The following is an 18,226-nucleotide window of genomic DNA, read 5'->3' on the forward strand; positions in this document are numbered from 1 at the left end:
ACAACTCCATTTGGCGAGTTTTCTGTACCTGAACACAGGCTGCTGCCTAGAATCTTCATTAAAAGTAAATAAAAATTAAACAAATTTAATAATTAAAAATAAACAATATCTTTATATTTACTTACCTTTGCCTTTTTTATCCATTTGGGTGTTAGCTTTCGTATCTTCATATAACAGCTGCTTTTCATAAAACAGCTGACCTTTACAAGTAGAAATTTGCAGGCTCTCTATTTTCGAACTGCTCTCTCTCGCGCTCTCTTCTGCTGGCAAATCAAGTACGCGAACGACTTCCAGTAAAAATTTGTGCAAATTTGCAAAAAATTTTGAGTTCCTGAACGCAGCTATTGTGCTGTACAGATAAAAAAATGTAGTGGTTTGCTATGAATGTAAACACAGAACTGACATCTTAATACCGTCAAACTGGCCGGCTGTTCGCGTTAGACCACCTTTTTAAATCCCCCTTGATTGTAGGTATTCCAACTCGGTGAGTTTAGATAATAAACAGAATACGATGAACAGGTGTTGTGTTTTGCTAACGACGATGGTCCAGCATTGATTATTATAGACTAGACTTGGTCGTTGTGTTCCGCGGTGTGCAAATTGTTTAAGGGCGACCTCTGCATTTCGCCCCAAGAGTCACTTTAAATCTCCTACATACCTACAATCATGGCATAATTACCAGGTAGTGTATCGTAAACAGCTGAGTACAATTTTTTTCTCGCGAAATGCATTGTTTTTCAACAAATTTTGGTTACACAAATCAGAGTTGCACTAATCACTGATTTTGACAGATAGTGCACGCAATATTTTGTTGTTGGGCAACTGCCACCTCCTGTAAATTAATATATCTGGGGAGAGTAGACTTGTTGTGGGATTTCAAAACATCGTGTTGATATCTGTTGTGGAATTCTCTTCTAAGTTGTTTTAACGAAAATCGTTTTGGTAAAAAACGATAACAGAAAAGTTAAAAATGTTGGTATTTAGTAGCCACTTTTACGTCAACTAAACGACGGACTATTATTTGGTGTTTACTTTAAAGATCGGTCTAGAGGTTCTCTCTTTTGGCGCTGAAGCTCTAGATCATTAAGATTCAACCGGATGGTGATTTGGATGACCGCTGCGATAGCAGCACAGAAGATACAGAATGTAATTGTGTGTCTTTGACTTATACAAAAGTTGAGAAAGTCCATTTTTCAATTTCCACTGGAAGGCAACAACAAGGACATACAAATTGGAGGTCAATAACTACATCATAAAATATAAAAACCATTAGTAGAAAATGTACTACCCCACCAAACACCAATATTTTTTTCCTTATCTATAATTCCATCAGTTTTATTATTTGACTTTTAACATTTTTTTTTAATTTAAACCAAAAAATTTAAAGTAACTGGCAAACAATAGTTTCAGTTTAAATAACGGAATACTTTCTAAAATTAACAAAATATACGAAAATTATTTTAAAGACAATTTGTAGAAATAAAGTAGAAGAAGAAGGACTACATCGAGCACGTTTACCGCATAGCTTAAAAAGTAGAGCAAATATTTGAAGAAAAATATTAAATGTATAGCCAAACAAAAATGTAGTACTTAAAAATAAAACACGTCTCATCTTGATGTTTGTTACCATGCTAAAGCTTGTCACACTTCACTCTGTACCATTTGGGCTTTGGAGAGGTCACCAACCAACGTATCAAGCAGGGCACGAAGTTCTTGTTGGGCGAATTCCTGTGGCAGCGGTAGACGTTCCAAGGCTATTTTTATAATGAGGCAGGGATTTAAGATGGGACAAACAAGAAGGACACCACGAACTAAGCACGCCAAATTTTGAGCGATTTCACTTTGACACAAACGATGTTTGGGTGTGGGACAGGGTAAAAGATTGATGCGGGAACATAAGTCGGCCAATTGGGGTTTAAGATTTTCCCAGCGTGCTTCAATATCGGCTTCAGTTTTAAGGGATTTGAGTCCTTTGAACTACATTTAATAAAAAAAATAAAATTGAGGAATACATACATGTTAAAAAGTTCAAAATACCGTTTGCTGTACCCTACCTTTTCATTGATATCTATAAAGTCCAAATAAATCTGCCCTTGATTAGACCAATTGGGTACTTTTACGCTTTTATTTAAATCTGGTGTTTCAAATTGACTCAATAAATCATGTAAATAATCCAAATTGTCTGAAAAAATGTGTTTGAATAAATTAATAATTATTATTTATAAACATTTGGCTACTCACCATTTATGACAGCATCCGGTGCTATGTGTTGGAATATAATCTCATGTGCCAAGGACCATTGCTTCGCTTTCAGCAAATACTTGGCTTGCAAGTGGTAATTTTGTATGGCGCCCGCCTTTACCGCTTTGGCATAGTCAATCCATTTCTCTGGCACTCCCAAATTATTTATGACAAATTTCTCTTTGTCCGTTAGGGCTACATCTTTAGAGACGGACACATAACGATAGAGGACATTTTGTACTGCAAGTTCACGTTGATTTTTCTCCTTGATATGCAGCAATACAAATATGGCCCACTCCCACAAGTCATTGTTTTCCAATTGAGACGCAAATCCAACATGCAACTGGGATTCGCATAACTCGGAACAGTGGCGATAACCCAAGGCTTCCAAAGTTTGCAATAACAACCAACTGAAATATAAGAAGGAAGGGAGCATACATAATACTGTGGAACAAATATTCATACTAACTGAATTATAAAAGAGAAGGCAGGAATGGAAGACCAACATACACGGGTTTTACATGAAGAGGTGACCTAGTGAATTTTTGTAAATATTCGGCTTAAGGTTTCTTTTTAACCTTGTAACACATGTTGCTGAGAAAAAATTCCTATAAATTTACGCAGCAGCTGATGGCCTTATACCAGCTGGTTGAACACTCTAGTTTTGCCCTATTTTCCAGCGCAGACGGCGGAACTTGCAGACGAGAGCAATGGGATTCGTTGGTTTGGGGCCCAATTCCCCTTGTTTTACGATGATAACATCCGTTATCGATAAATTTTTTCGAAACTTGCAGCAATTTACCTATCGTAAACTACCAATTTTTGTCTATTTTCGAGAAATTAGGTAAAAAAATAGGATAAAAAATAATTATAATTGTTATTATTCTAACCAAATGAGGAAACGCATCCCATAGGAGTTGGTGTGTGTTGTGATAACTAGATGTCTCGAAAGAGAAACAAACGAAAAATTATGAAATTAAGCGATCTTCGCCCCAAGAGGCAAAAAAAACTTGAAAATAATATTTCCTTTTTTTATCCATTAATTTGGTCAAAAATTAACTTTGTGCTTAAGACAATAAAGCCAAAGCAAATGATCAAATTGTCAACAAACTAGAGCTGGCAAACTGTATCATCGATAATCGCACCATTCGATATTTTCGATATTTTTAATAATAAATATCGATATTATCGATACTATCGTTAATTTCCCATCACCTACATTTCAAACGAAAAGGAGAGGTAAAATCAGGAGATCGATAGGAGATCATATAGAAGCAATAGCTATGCACAGACCAAATAACACCAAGGTTAATAAGGTCAGTTGGAAGTCATGAGAGAAGTCATTACACAAAATGTTTCTCTAATGGGATGAAAATGGCGCCCTCTATTGGCGCAATGTATCTTAAATGATACATTCAGTGTCGGATTGCTTATTTTTGTTAAATTTTGCAAAAAAAAAATACTTTTGCGATAGTATCCATCAAAAAAATATCAATCGACATTCAGTCAAATAATTAAATATCGATAGTGCCATCTATATTTTTCCAGCTCTACAACAAACATGGCCATTGCAAAAAATTGTTTCATTTAACCACTACATTTACTACTGCAGGATATTTTTTCAAGGAAAGACTTCTAACTTCAATCAACTATATATTTTACTTTGGATGCGGTTCTCATTGTTCCTTCCGAAATGAATTAAACAATGAAAAAGCACCATTGGTTGTGATAAAGACGACGTAAGCCTCATAGCATATAAAACAACAGTTTATTGTGGAAGACAGCAACGTTTCTTAAAAAAAAGTGACATATTGTTTAGAACGTGCTTGTATTTCTTTTGGTCCCTTTTGAGCAACCACCATTTGCTTTTTTACCTTGGGGATGGTAAAACATGCTGGGCAGATCGATTTTTTTCTCCGAAATCGATAACTCGATAGCGGTCATGTCTTTAACTTCAACTGAATTATTTTTCAATACATGATTTTTTTTTCAACAAGGACGCTATAAAAGTAGCCCGATAGGACTAGCAAACGCCGCCATATTTTTTGCCGCTCTTTTGACATTTCTCTTCAGTAAGGGTTGCCATTTCATGATGGAATGATAAACGAGCCAACAACGAGTCGTAAGTATTAAAATTTACTACGGAAATTCGGAGTTAGCCTCAACGATAAGATCACAACGTCTAATTTAACCATGAGGCTCATTTCTGGCTGAATGGCTTCGTCAATAAGCAAAATATGCGTTATTGATCAAACAGCAATCCACCCGTTTCCGTGAGTCATCGTTGCATTCCAAAAATATTACGGTTTGGTGCGGTTTATGGGCCGGCGGCGTCAATGGTGACGTGATCAAGACCGGCACGTTACTGTGACGATCAAGAACATGACATAATTACCAGGTAGTGTACCGTTAACAGCTGCTCACAATTTTTACTCGCCAAGTGCACTATCTATCGACGAGTTTTGTGTGTGTGTATTATAGTAAAGAACCATAGCACACAAGCAAAGAAAATGGCGCGAACTAGTAACGTACTCAAAATCAAAGTTGCACGTATCACTGATTTTGACAGATAGTGCAACCAATATTTTGTTGATGGACAACTGCCACCACCTGTACATGAATATATACAGTAAACAGCTGAGTACAATTTTTTCTCGCGAAATGCACTATCTTTCAACGAGTTTTGGTTGTGGGTGTGTATTATAGTTAAGAACCATAACACACACAAACAACGAAAAATGGCGCGAACTAGTAACATACACAAAATCAGAGTTGCACTAATCACTGATTTAGACAGATAGTGCACTCAATATTTTATTGTTGGGCAACTGCCACTATCTGTAAATAAATATACCTTGATAATAACCATGTCATAGTTACCAGGTGGTGTACAGCTGAGTACAATTTTTTCTAGCGAAGTGTACTATCTGTCAACGAGTTTTGCACTAATCACTGATTTTGCAGATAGTGCATTCAATATTTTGTTGTTGGGAAACCGTCTGAATGAACAGTGTATTTGCGTGGTCACAGCATCGTATAGCTCCAAGGTTTCTCAGATAACCAGTGCATTTTTGTAGTCACTGAGCCATAAAATTCCGTGCAACATCCGATTTTCACACGTTTATCAGTGTACTTTCGTAGTCACTGCATCATGAAGATCCGGGAGAGTCCTGTAAACCTTTCGCCGGCAATCAGTATACTCTCGTGGTCACTGCACCGTAAAATCCCGTTAAACCCGAGCCACTTGTAGTATACTTTCGTGATCACTACCCCATGATTCTGCCGTTGTACCTTCTTTAAACAGTGTATGTACTTTCGTGGTCACCGCACCGTAAAAGCTTTGCTAGCAAACCCACGTCAGCAGTGTACATTCGAGGTCACTACACAGTATTTTCGCCGTTGTGCCTTCGCAAAACAGTGTACTGCACCGTAAAATCTTCGTAAATCCGCGCCGCTTGTTCCTCGTCAACAGTGTACTTTCGTGGTCACTGTACCATAGAGTAGACATGTGCACTTGAGTGATCTTTCACGCGCGGGCGCTCACGAGGCAAACAAATTATTTAAGCACGACTTTTTTATGTCTACTCACGTTCACCCACGCTTACGAGACAGAAGACAAAAATTTTACGAAAAAATTACGACAAATGAAAAACTTGCAAATCACGGTTGAAAAAATTTTATTATATTGTAATAGAAAATAAACCAAAAAGTAGTACTCTTCTTATAGTAAAGAAAATGGCAAATTATAAAAATAAAAAATTTATATTTGCAACCATTATGGCTACCATTGCCAGCGTCATTTTCTTTTATTTTATTTGTTTAAATTGTAAATTTTTTATTCATTTCCAAAAAAAAATAAATATAGAAAGAAAAAAGTAAGTGCACATAAAAAAAACGTTTTTTGGTATGGAAACAAAAATTTTTTGATTGCTGTCAAATTTCGCTTGCGAAGCTATTCAAAAATTTAGAGACTTTTCGAAAGCGGAATAGAATACCAACCCTAAGTCGTGGTATCTCGTGGTCCGTGATTTTCTCGAGAGTCGTGATTCACGCTCACGAAGAATTTTAATTCAATCACGCTTATTCACGATCACGTTATTTGATTTGGATCTCTCACGTCACTCACGCGTAACACGAGTCGTATTACACGACTACTCACGTGCACACCTCTACCGCAGAGCTACATATAACTCTGAACGCTCGAGGTCACTCCACCGTATATCCGCCGTTGTGCCTTCACAAAACTGTGTACTTTCGAGGTCACTGCACCGTAAAAGCTGTGTAAAACCTTATTTTCGGCGTCGTGCCATAGTTATCAGTGTACTTTCGAGGTCACTGCATCGAAGAGCTTAGTATCACCCTTGCCGCATATTCCCTGTCAACAGCGTACTTTCGAGGTAGCTGCACCGTATTGTCGCCAATTTAACATTCACAAGACAGTGTACTTTCGTGGTCACTGCACTGTAGAAACTTCGTGTAACTACCGACATGCGTACCCCAGCCTAACAGTGTTCTTACGTGGTATCAACACCAATTTTTCCCTTCCCAGAACATTATACTGCCGTGGTCACTGCACCGTAACAACCTGACACATCTTCCGTACTTTCGTACTCTGACTCGACGACCGACGTAATCTGACTTTGACAGCATTGTTAGATAACTTTGACTTTCTCCACCACGCTAACCCTTCTCTTGAGAATGCTGTCCCAGACCTCCACAGCCACCAAGTCACTGGCTAATAAGCCCAGCTCGTGTGTGAAGGGGGAAGTACTGAACCAGGTCTTCCACTTCATCATCACGGAACGCTCAGCAACCGATCTGCTAAACTGACCCTCCATCGCTTGACCCTACCGTAGCCAATAACCGCCGTCTAGCCAAGTTCCAGCCGCGTTTTCGAAAAAGTACCGTCTTCACCCTATATCTTCATTCACACTGCACAGCTGTTGTGCAATCCATCTTGGAGGTTGAAGTTCCTTTCCAGGTCCCCACCTACGCCACCCATCCACTGCCCGCTTTGGCCCGTTTTCCCGAGGGTCGTTCCCGGCCTCAGTGATTAGTCTTCTACTTAAGATACTAACCTCTTTGTAGCCTCCTTGAAATAAACTCCGTGTTCTCTACTCTAGTCATTGCAAATATAAATTTTCTGTGACGGACCCTTCCCCCACGAGTTATACCCTAGCACACAAGGCGAAAACCTGTCGTTACAACGTGGACAACTACGTTCATAAAGAAAGAAATAAATAATACCTTGGGCAAAACTGAATTAAGCACAAGATGCTGTTGAACACCTCATCCACAATTTTGTGCCTCTGAGCTCAAAATTTGTGATGAAGTATATGAAGATAAATGACACAATTCATGTGTTTTTGTAAGCTTTTAACCATCAAAGCGTTTAATCGATTTACCGTTCTAAGTTATTCGATTGTTTGTTTATCTGAAAATATTGCATTTGCAATTGTTCGATTTTTTTAAAGTTTGCAAATAATCGATTAATCGAATAACGATTGATCGAGTTTACACCCCAATAGGAAAATAATCAGGCACCAAGACGCGGACTACTATCATTAGCTGTAACGAATTATAACCACAACCTGCACACAGCAGACCACTGGATGACCGTCCGCGAGTGTCCAGAAGCTCACTCCGACTCTAGAAAGTTTTCCGCTGGGATTTGGAGATTTAACGTGGTTCTGGAGGTGTCCATGTAGGAGTCGTGGGCTCACTCCCCGCGAGTTCCATGCCAAATTTTTTTGATGTCTAATATTTTTATGTGGGGTTCATTAAGATGTCCTGCAACAAACGTCAGATTGCCTACCCAAGGGAATGATGGCAGTTGCCGCGATTAGGCGATCACATTTGCCGTGATTGTGTGAACTTCATAACGACGAATGGAAACTACAGTTTGCCTTTTAAATAACTACAAGCACTACAAATGCCTTACCTTAAACGATAGTCCATGGGGTCAGAGGTGTGTGTAGCGGGATTCAGCAGACTTTCCAAGGGATGACTTCTTTTGGAAAACAATTGCAATAAGTGATAACGCAAATCAAAACAAGTTTTTCTCTCATTACTGTTAGCACTGTTTTCCATGTAAGCAGGGGTGGGTGGCAAAGAGAAGAACTCTTCAGAATTAAAAGATTTCTCGTAGGCCAATAAAGCATCCGTTATAGAAGAAGTAGGCGAAGATAAATACCATAATTGCAGCTAAAACGAAATAATTTTCACTTTAGGTTTTTGCCACTAACCTAGAGTCTTCTCATAACTTACCGCCAAAACTTTAATCCATTCAACACCCTCCAGTGTATTAATGACACCATGCGATGAGGCCATCAGAGACACTCCAGCAACAAGCATATACATTTTTAGCCGTTCCACTTGTATAAATTGATCAGCTTTATCCGCATTCCAAGCAGCCAATTGATCTTCCATTAACTGTCTTACTGTGGGGCCCGAAGACAATTGGGCCAACAACAATGACATATTGGCATCATCATAAGAAAATGCCAATTCACAGGCTTCGGTTACTTTATGACACATAATCAAATCTAACAAATGTTCCAAGTAGGTGTGCTTGGAAATGGTGCGGGTCAAAAGATCTTTATCGGTTAGAGTATTTTCTAGCCATTCTGAGAGTAAATTACGACGACACATTACTACAAAATGTGAAGTGGGATCACGACCTTCCATTTCTTCATGATCACCCCACAAAGCTAAACACAAGGACCACACTGAAACATTGTATTCTTCCAAGGCACCAAGATTGATGAGTTTAATGGCTTCATCTAAATGTTTGACTATGAGTTCGGTGCCACCATCCGATCTAATGAAAGGGCATTCGCTACCCTCCACATCTTGCTGCTGGGAGTTGCGCAATTGAATTTGCAAATGTTCCACAATGCTTTGCTTAAAGTTTTCATATGACTGGGTGGCAGAAATTTTCAATTGTTGAAGAATACTGGAGGAGAAATCATTGGGGCCACGTGTTTTAAATAGCAGGGAAGAAACATCCAGGAGATTTTTAGCTGTATATGGTAAAAAGGAAATTTGTCATTTCACTGCTTTTTTTGAGTGGAACAAAGAAACTTACATTTAATTTCACGATTTAGATTATTGCGGGTAGTGGGTACAATCATGGTGTTTTGGGGACCGAAACCCATTTTAAATTTTCTTCCATTGTAAAGTCCCAAATCAGCAGGCCATTTGAAACGCAAAGGATATGCCACAGATTTTATCAAAGGAACTTGGACAGCTAAACTTTTGACCAAAGCCACTTTGGGCCTAACAATAAAAGGTGCCATTTTGCTAATAGTTTCTGCGGCCGCCTCGGTTTCATTTCTAATGGGTTTGCTCTAAAAAAAAAAAAAGAAATTTTAACTTGAATGGGTTTTGAAAATGTATGGGACCAATAAAAATTACCTTTTGCTCCTTGGATTTTAATACACTTATTACTGAGCCAGCAGATGAAGCAGGAGCTGGCGGTGAAGCCATAACATTAACAAAATCAGCTTGACTTGAAGTTTCCGAGAGATGACCTCCCAAGCCAGCACTCTCCTTCCACAAGGATTGAGAAGAATCATACATATCTTGTATGTGACGGCCAAATAAACCAACTGCAGAAGGTAAATTACGGTTAAAGTCGCGATGATGACCAAATTCCGAGGATTCTTACAAGGAAAGAGCCAAAATCAAAATTTTTATTTTCAGATTAAAGAGCAACGTCTTACCTGATTTATTGTCATCATCTATAAAAAACGAAGCCTTCATGAGTTGCAACTTATGCGAGTCAGTGCCCATATCCTTGGCCAAGGTAGCTGTGGGACTAGTCAAACCAGATTTGTAACTTTGTTGGGGATGATCGAACATGGAAAAGTCATTTCCATTGTTTTGAAAATATTCTAAAATAAAGGAAAACGTTTTAAAAACTATCAAAATAAACAACATTTAAAATCATACGAGTTTTGTCCATCAGCATAAATTCAGCCGATTCATCCATGGGATAAAAACCCACCGAAGTCAAGGATTTGGGATCCAATGAACGAGCCGCCTCCTCGGATATCTGGGTAAAAGAAAAGGCAATTTGTTAAACATATCTTAAAAATAGTTATGAACAGACGCACGGCAGTCTACTGTTCCTTGTGTATGCGGGTGATTGCTATTCCCTATATCCACTTACCTTTTGTGCATTTTTCAAAGCGGCCATTGTGATTTTTTCCTGACCATTCATAGTGCCCATAGGGGCTGCCGCCACAGCTCCAGTTTGTTTAGCTGCTGCTGCCTCCATTGCCGTCATTTTAGCCTTTTTTGGATCTGTTGGCAATTCATCCTCCTCGTCGCTGTCATTTAGACCATATTTCGAGAAATGTTTAACCCTAAATACCCAACTGCCTGTTTCGGGACGATATTCAATGAAACGGGTATCATTCTTATCGCAAACACGTCTCAACTTTGCCTCCCAATCCATTTCAGCCAATCTCTGGGGGTCCTTTATGGGCTCGTGAATGCTCTTATCTAGAGGCCAAACTTGGTCCAGTGTAACTTGGGCCTCCCGATTCAAACCCTGACCAATGGGTGGCTTATTGTCATCATCAGGGTAAATAATAATTTCCTTATTGCGAAAATGTACAATTTCGTCTATGTTCAGGCCTGCCACATCCAATTCTTTGCCAAAGTAGACATTGCCATAGCCCTCACGTCCAATGGTAAAATTGGGTACCACACAAGAACCATCCTCGGCCAAATAGGACTTTAAGTCATCTAAAGAGGGTATGGTGTAGTAACTGTAAAAAAAATCATTTCAAAAGTGCAACTTTTCTAAAAAAAAAAAACAATATGTACTACTCACCCTACTCTCTTCAGAGTAATGCCTGTGGGATGTTCTTCATATTCGGCTTGAGGATCTTCAATGATTATCGACTTATCTTCTGCATTATAAGAACGGCTGGACAAAATACTGTCATTGGCATTGCCACTGGTCTCACGTCTTGACATAAGCGAGCTGGGCTGATCTTCAAAAGGATTCTCCGGCACTGTCGATACGGACATTCTATTGGCAAATGTCTCCAGTGGCTTTCGGGGCACCAATTCGTTCAATGTATTATTGTGTGAGGAGCCAGGTTCCAGACCAGCATTCAAATTGTGCTGCCTTACTTTCTCCAAATTGTTGGGATGCAGCCAAGATTCACGACGACTAGAATCCAATACCACATTGGTGGCAGCGCTATTGCTCGGTGTACCTGATCCACTTGATCCACTTCCTGCATTTGCTTGGCTTTGTATCGGCGGATCTGTCGGTATTTCCCCTGAGAAGGATTCGTTACGTGGATCCGAAATCAAACTGTTGTTGCCACTAGCAGGCATTTGGCGTTGTGGAGTATTGTGTTGACTTGCTGGAGGCGTTTGAGTACTACCACCACCCACAGTGGACAAGGTTTGATTATTTTTGGGCTTTAATACCAAGCGTTTGGCATTGGGTTTCAAGCTGAAGCTTTCTACACTGGCATCGAATTCTTCCAGACCCTCGAACAAGGCCTTCTTTGTCAATGACGAGCCTATGGGCTTTACGCGCACCACGCTGGGTGAAGACTTGGTAGCTACTTTAAATTGATTGCTAATATTGCCATTGTCCAGTATAGCTTTTTGGGCTGCAGGATTTGTTGCTTTGGTGGGATCATTCTCCTCACTTCTCTTCAAGTCCTTAAAAATGGGATTATCGCCATAGGGTGAAGTGACTTTGGACAAAATCTGTTGATGTATGGGAACCTGTTGTTGCTGCTGTGGTGTACCTTGCAAACCACCCATGGTTCCCAAAGATCCTCCCAGGGTAGTGCCAAAACCTCCACCCAAGGTGCTGTTGTTAGTGCCGAATGCTGAAGTGCCCGTGTTGCCAAACAAACCACCACCTGTGGTATTTTGACTGCCTCCCAAAGTTGTACCAAAAAGTCCTCCTGGTTTGGCGGCGTTATTACCAAAAAGCGAAGTGCCCCCAGTACCAGTATTAAAATTCAGTGGGGCCGCGGTGGAGGTCTGAGTGCCAAAGGCTCCAAAGCCGGAAGTGGCGGGTTTATTGAGTCCGGTATTGAAGAGGCCTCCACTAGCGGCATTTGTATTCTGCAAAGAAAAGTTTCCAAAACCTGTCGTGGCCGTAGATGTTTGTCCAAAAGCGGGAGCTGCTCCAAAGCCCGTAGCAGGTTTAGCTCCGAACAGACCACCTCCTGCTGTGCTGGTAGCAGTATTACCAAAGCCTCCGAATCCTGTGTTGGCCGTCGAAACTCCTCCCAACCCAAAAGCAGGTTTATTGGGGTCGTTTGCTTGTTGGCCAAACAACGACGGTTGTTGTTGTTGAGCCTGGGTTTGTCCAAAAGCTGAAGCAAAGCCTGTTGCAGTTTGCCCAAAAGCCGGTGCAGTGCTGGTGGCTGTGTTTTGTCCAAACATTGAAGGCTGGGCAGTTTGACCAAAGGCGGGTTTGGCCCCGAAAGGATTAGAGTTGTCCGTAGCTGTTGCACCAAAGCCAGTTGCTCCCGTTGCCCCAAAGGGTTTGGCGCCAAATGCTTGTGAGGCTGCAGCTCCAAAGCCTGTGTTGGTTTGCTGACCAAAAGCTCCTGTAGTCGACCCAAATAAGCCCTTGTTTTCCGTGGTTCCTGCAGCAGGTTGTCCAAAAAGACCAGTTGTTGGTTGTGCGGTAGACCCAAATAGACCAGTGCCTGCAGCGGGTTGAGCTGTTGCCCCAAAACCAAAGCCTGTGTTAGCTCCCGCCTGGGGTCCTTTACGATTGGCCATATAATCTTCCATACGCAACTCTTCCAACGATTTGTTTTCATATTCCTTCATAGCCGTAATGCAATGTTGTTTGGTGTTGACATTGTTCGGTTGTCCTCCCTTCATCAAGGTATCCGTGCCGGTGGTGGCAATGTACTTGGCAATCGAGGTTCCCGCATTGGCAGCCGCGGCCGCATTTGCTGGCTGGCCAAATGCAGAGGCTGTTGTACTGCCAAAAACACTAGTTGTTGTGGGAGCTGTCTGGCCGAAACCAAAACCACTTGTGCTTGTAGATGCTGCTGGCTGACCAAACAGTGAGGTGGTCGGCTGTGTAGCGGTCTGACCAAAACCAGTCAAACCTGAAGGTTTCACTGCCGCTCCAAAAGCGGAAGTAGCTGCCGGTTGACCAAATAGCGAAGTGTTTGCCTGCGGTTGGGCGGCTCCAAAAATAGATGAGGTTTGTTGGGGTTGATTAAAATCTGTAAAATTAAAATAACAAAAATATCGAAAGATAGACTCAACAGTTATTCAGTTCTGTACTTACTTCCAAAAGCTGGTTGGGCATTAGTTGTAGCTCCAAATGCCGTCGAAGTGCTAGCACCACCAAACAAACCGGTATTTTGTGGCTGAGCAGCTGTAGAGCCGAACATTGAAGGTGCTGTTTGCTGAGCTCCAAAAGCAGGTGCTGCGCCAAATGCACTGGTAGCCGGCTTGCCAAATGCACTTTGGCCAAATGGTGATGAGGTAGCGGTATTATTGAAACTACCAAAACCCGTAGTGGGAGCTGTGGAGCCGAATGTGGGTTTTGCTCCTCCAAACATATTTGACGGGGAGTCTGCAACTGTAGCAGGGTTCGATTTGCAACAGCTATGTGCTTATAATATTTGTTTATACTTTGCGCGGTCCGCCTAATTTATTTCCCTCTTCTTTGTTTTTGTATTTCACAATTTCACACAACGAAACCACTTCACCAATATGCAAAAGAACTTCCGTGAAATTTAGGCACAACGCACAATCTGTAATTGTCGCCTGGACCAACTTTTTAAGGCCCACTAGTCAAAGAACAACGCAAATTTATTAATATTGTAGTAATCGTAGTAAAGACTTCTTTCCAGGAGAGTTGCAAAGAAGCTTGCCGCACAATGTGGATTTTGTTGTGAAATTAGTGTAGCTGACGTAAGGCTAGTAAAAGCAATCAAATTAAATGCTACCGTAACGTAATTCTTTTTTTTTTATTTTGTTTTAAAATTAATATTTGATAAAAGAATGAAAATGCCATTATTTCAAACAATGTTTTAAAACTGATTTCTTTTTCACAGCTGGCAAAATTAAAAATCTATTTAAACAATTGGACCAAATAAATTAGAAGCGCAAACCAATCCCAACAATGTTCTGTAAGTGGGTGTAGTTACTAACGCGACACGACATACAATAATCGTATTAAAAACAGCATCCACATGCATTGCTTAAAGCAAGGCGGATTTAAAAAGTTGGTCTCATGCGAAAAGCTGTTAACAGCCGGCCAGGTTGGACTTAATACTGTCCAACCTGGATATCAGATTTTTGTTTGCATTCTCTTTGTTGTTACCTTCTATCTCAGCTTGATAGCAATATGGCGAATTGAACCATATGATTTGTGGTTGTTGTACAAATAAGACCAACTTTAATTGGTTCGCCATGGGCTTAAATGCTGTCTTACGAGAATAGTTGGGGCCGAATTACCGCATACATAAACGAGTAAAACCGTTCGAAATCTTTCTATTGTGAATTATGTATCTCATTATTGAACGGGAATTTTTGAAATTTAAGAAGAACGCGAATGTTTAAATCGAGCATTATTTATAAAAACTTGGACATACAAAATTAATTTACAAGGGGTATAACACCCAATAAGCACGAGATGAAATTTGATTCGATACGAAAGCGCACAGGATCATGCGGTAGTTCGGCCTCTGTTTATAGCCGGACAGGTTTGACGGTATAGAAGTGTATTATTAACCCCAAGAAGCACTTATAAGGTGTTGTTGTGTTGTTTTATTCTTTTCTTTCTGCACTTTTTTTGCCGCAGGAACTTTATTTAAAGGCGCTAATAACTCGTTTTGCCATATCGAGTATCACAGGCATTCATTATTCTGTCAAAAGCTGGTGCCGGTCCATGGCGAAACAATTAAAGGTGATCTCATTTGTATAACAACAACAAATCATGTGGTGCAATCCGCCATGTTGTCATCAAGCTGATCGATGTTTTGCCAACACACACAAAAAAATAAGTGTGCGTGTGTGTTTACATGTGCGTATGTGAGCAAAGAAAATTCTAGAAAGAAGATAACAAAAAAGAGAATCCAAACAAAAACTTGTCATCTCAATACCGTCAAACCTGGCCGGCTGTTAACAGCTGTTCGCGTGAGATCACCTTTTTTAATTCGCCTTTGTGCCGGTCGAGCTCTAACTGAGATTCTCTACTTGATACCGTTGATTGTCCGCGATTTCAGTTGCAGTTACTCCTAATGCGAGCTTCTCGTGATAACGATGAACCAAGATATATTCATTTACAGGTAGTGTAAGTGAGTGCACTATCAGTCAAAATCAGTGATTAATGCAACTCTGATTTTGTGTATGTTACTAGTTCGCGCCACATTTTGTTGTTTGTGTGTGCTGTGGTTCTTAACTATAACACAAACACACAACCAAAACTCGTTATCTGTCATCGTGCACTTCGCGAGGAAAAATTGTATTCAGCTGTTTACGGTACACTACCTGGTAGTTATGCCATGCGATGAACCCCACAAAAATCGGAGTTCAAAGTTCTACCCCTTGTGGCGCTCATAGTTATCCTTTGGCCGGTATCATTAACTTGATGACAAAATGTTGTACGAATGAAGCTTAGACTGGGAAGCACTGAAGACATATTAACCCAGATATTAAGCAAATAGCCGAGTAAAATTTTTTCTCTCCAAGTGCACTATTTGTCAATCAGTTTTACTAACGTTCAGTTGTGTGTGTACATTGTAGCTGAAAGCCATAAAGCACACACACACAACGAAATATTGCGCTAACTAGTAACATATTCAAAATCAGAGTTGCACAAAATGCTGATTTTGACTGATCGTGCACCCCATATATTTTTTTGTTGGGCAACTGCACTTACCTGTACCGATTATCGTGCTATTAGAGAGGTGTATCCCAGGATGCACTTATAAGGTGAGGTCATGCGAACAGTTTAGTACAATTTTTTTATATTTGTTTTGATTTTGCAGTAAATTTAAATGTCAAAGGCTTGATAAAACAGCTGTGATTTTTTCAAAAAATCTTAAAAAAGTTTCTATTTGATCCGATGTTTTACACATAAGCAACAAAACAGTGTTATAATGATGAAAATACAAATAAAACACACATTTAAAGAGGATAAGTTGTAAAACAAAGTTTATTTCAAAAACAACTTTGACATTTCAATATCCAGCATTTGCCACTCAAGGTAGTTTCGTTGAGGGTAGATTTTTGATGTTGTGCTAATGACGCTACCTCTTATTTGTATCATGGGTGTATCCTATGCCTATGTTCTGTATTATTTTCGACTTCTCAATTTTTCAGTTTTTTTACTTTTCTTCAACTTATCGACTTTTTCGATTTTAAGCAGTGAAAGTCGACTTCGACCTGTCGACGTTTTTACACAAAAATTCGATTAATCGATTAGTCCAAAGTCGACTTTGGGATCTCTGTAACATAACAACATTAACATTCGAAGATTCGAAGTGAAAAGTCGGTGCGTGCGGAGTTTTATTTTTTTCTGGGCATGAGAACTAACTGCTACCGATACTGAGTTAATCTTGCAAACCTACTGCCACCTAGAATAACAGAAGAAGTATAAATCAAACTCCTTCGGCACAGAAGAGTAGTGCTGGATCAATTACGTTCCGATAGATGCAGCCGCCTCAACAACAACTACTAGAGTGGAAAAGTGAAAATGATAAAATAATGTGCCCGTAGACAAGTTTCATACAAATCTTGTTTTAAATGGCGGTTAAATATTTGGAGATTTATTAGAAAAATATCTATTTCAAGCAATCAAAATAACATTGCTGTCGCTGACAATAATAATAATAAGTGTCGAATAATGTAAGAGAGAGAAGAAAATCAAAAGACGATACGATACTTCTTGTTGTTGTTATTATTTGGTTCCACCAAGATTAAATTAAAAACGGCTCATGGTGTAGTGATAGTCAGGCGCGGCGAACAATGTGGTGTTTGTGTTTACGTTCGGTTTTCGAATGTGTGTGCGACGAGGAGAATGAATGGTGTTTGTATTGATATCTACTGCTATCTGTGTGTGACAGCCAACTCCCCAATTAAATAAGCAAAACGCAAATATTTTTAATTGAAATAAATCAAAAGCAAAATAGAAAAAAAAATAAATGAGATTGGTTTTTCCTGTTGGACAAGAAAGAGAGTCAACAAAAATAGCACAAATTTGCAAGTGAATGTGGAAAAAAGTGAAACTTGATCATCTTACACTCAGCAGTTTGTAAATAAAAGTAATCCCCTATACAAAGGGGCAAATATAATAAATCTTTACTTTTGATGACTACTACTTCATTGGTGCGGTTTGTCATCCGAAAAAAACAAACAACAGAACGTTGCCTTCCAACGAAGTTTTTTTCTTTTCGAAAAGTAAAGAAAATTACACAAATCATTTTTAATAATTAAAATGAAACGAATTTTTTAAATCAACATCAAAAGAGAAACCAAAATAATGAAATACCATTATCTACTCATTCGAGTTCGAGTAGTCGCTCAAATACCTGACCCAGTGAAGTATGATTTGATTAGATAGATTTGTTATATTCTCAGTGTGCGCCAGTGTGTGTTTGCTAGTGTTTGTGCAACAAGTAAGAAGAAAAGAGCATTAAAAAAAAAAACAAAAACTGAACTTCGATCGATTTACAAAAAAAGTCTATTGAATTTACCTCTTTTTTGCTGTTGTGATTTTTCGCATCTGATCAAACTGCGGCTGCAAGATGACAGTGTGGAACAGCAATCCGAAGCAAGTCTTCGGAATTGGTAAGTTTTTTATTATTATTCTTTTTTTGTTTTGCTTTAATTGCTTTATGATTCTATATGGCAAACCATTTTCTAATCGTATCGTTATTTGTGTGTGCTTGTTTATCTCTAACGAACCATTTCCTCCCCCTCCCCCCAATTTGTACTCACGAGTGCAACAAGTGTTGTTTTG

At 39.5% G+C, this 18,226-nt stretch overlaps 2 protein-coding genes across 3 annotated transcripts in view; one reads left to right on the plus strand and one right to left on the minus strand.

Moving 5' to 3' along the window:
• Positions 1–1,349: 1,349 nt before the first annotated feature.
• LOC106080545 (nuclear pore complex protein Nup98-Nup96) lies at positions 1,350–14,138 on the minus strand. Its single transcript, XM_013241955.2, has 12 exons — positions 13,541–14,138; positions 11,084–13,475; positions 10,415–11,018; positions 10,195–10,297; positions 9,966–10,136; positions 9,658–9,905; positions 9,329–9,590; positions 8,509–9,263; positions 8,183–8,445; positions 2,242–2,651; positions 2,055–2,182; positions 1,350–1,977 (listed from the first exon to the last, which is right to left on the minus strand). The coding sequence occupies exons 1-12, from the start codon at positions 13,815–13,817 to the stop codon at positions 1,642–1,644; spliced, it is 5,949 nt and encodes a 1,982-aa protein (XP_013097409.2). The 5' UTR covers positions 13,818–14,138; the 3' UTR covers positions 1,350–1,641.
• Positions 14,139–16,730: 2,592 nt separating this feature from the next.
• Positions 16,731–18,226, plus strand: part of LOC106080540 (dedicator of cytokinesis protein 1) — a 108,449-nt gene continuing 106,953 nt past the window's right edge. For both annotated transcript variants that reach the window (XM_013241941.2, XM_013241942.2), the window contains exon 1: positions 16,731–18,054. In XM_013241941.2, the coding sequence (XP_013097395.2) occupies positions 18,012–18,054 (43 nt within the window). In that variant the 5' untranslated portion in view covers positions 16,731–18,011. The remainder of the gene's footprint in view (positions 18,055–18,226) is intronic.

This window comes from Stomoxys calcitrans, chromosome 2 (assembly GCF_963082655.1).
Source record: "Stomoxys calcitrans chromosome 2, idStoCalc2.1, whole genome shotgun sequence".
Classification (NCBI taxonomy): domain Eukaryota; kingdom Metazoa; phylum Arthropoda; class Insecta; order Diptera; family Muscidae; genus Stomoxys; species Stomoxys calcitrans.

Coding starts and splice junctions, on each gene's coding strand:
- LOC106080545 (XM_013241955.2), bottom strand. CDS start 13,817: ATGTTTGGAGGAGCAAAACCCACATTCGGCTCCACAGCTCCCACTACG. Junction 13,476..13,540: donor TGCCCAACCAGCTTTTGGAA/GTAAGTACAGAA, acceptor TTAATTTTACAG/ATTTTAATCAACCCCAACAA. Junction 2,183..2,241: donor ACCGGATGCTGTCATAAATG/GTGAGTAGCCAA, acceptor ACATTTTTTCAG/ACAATTTGGATTATTTACAT.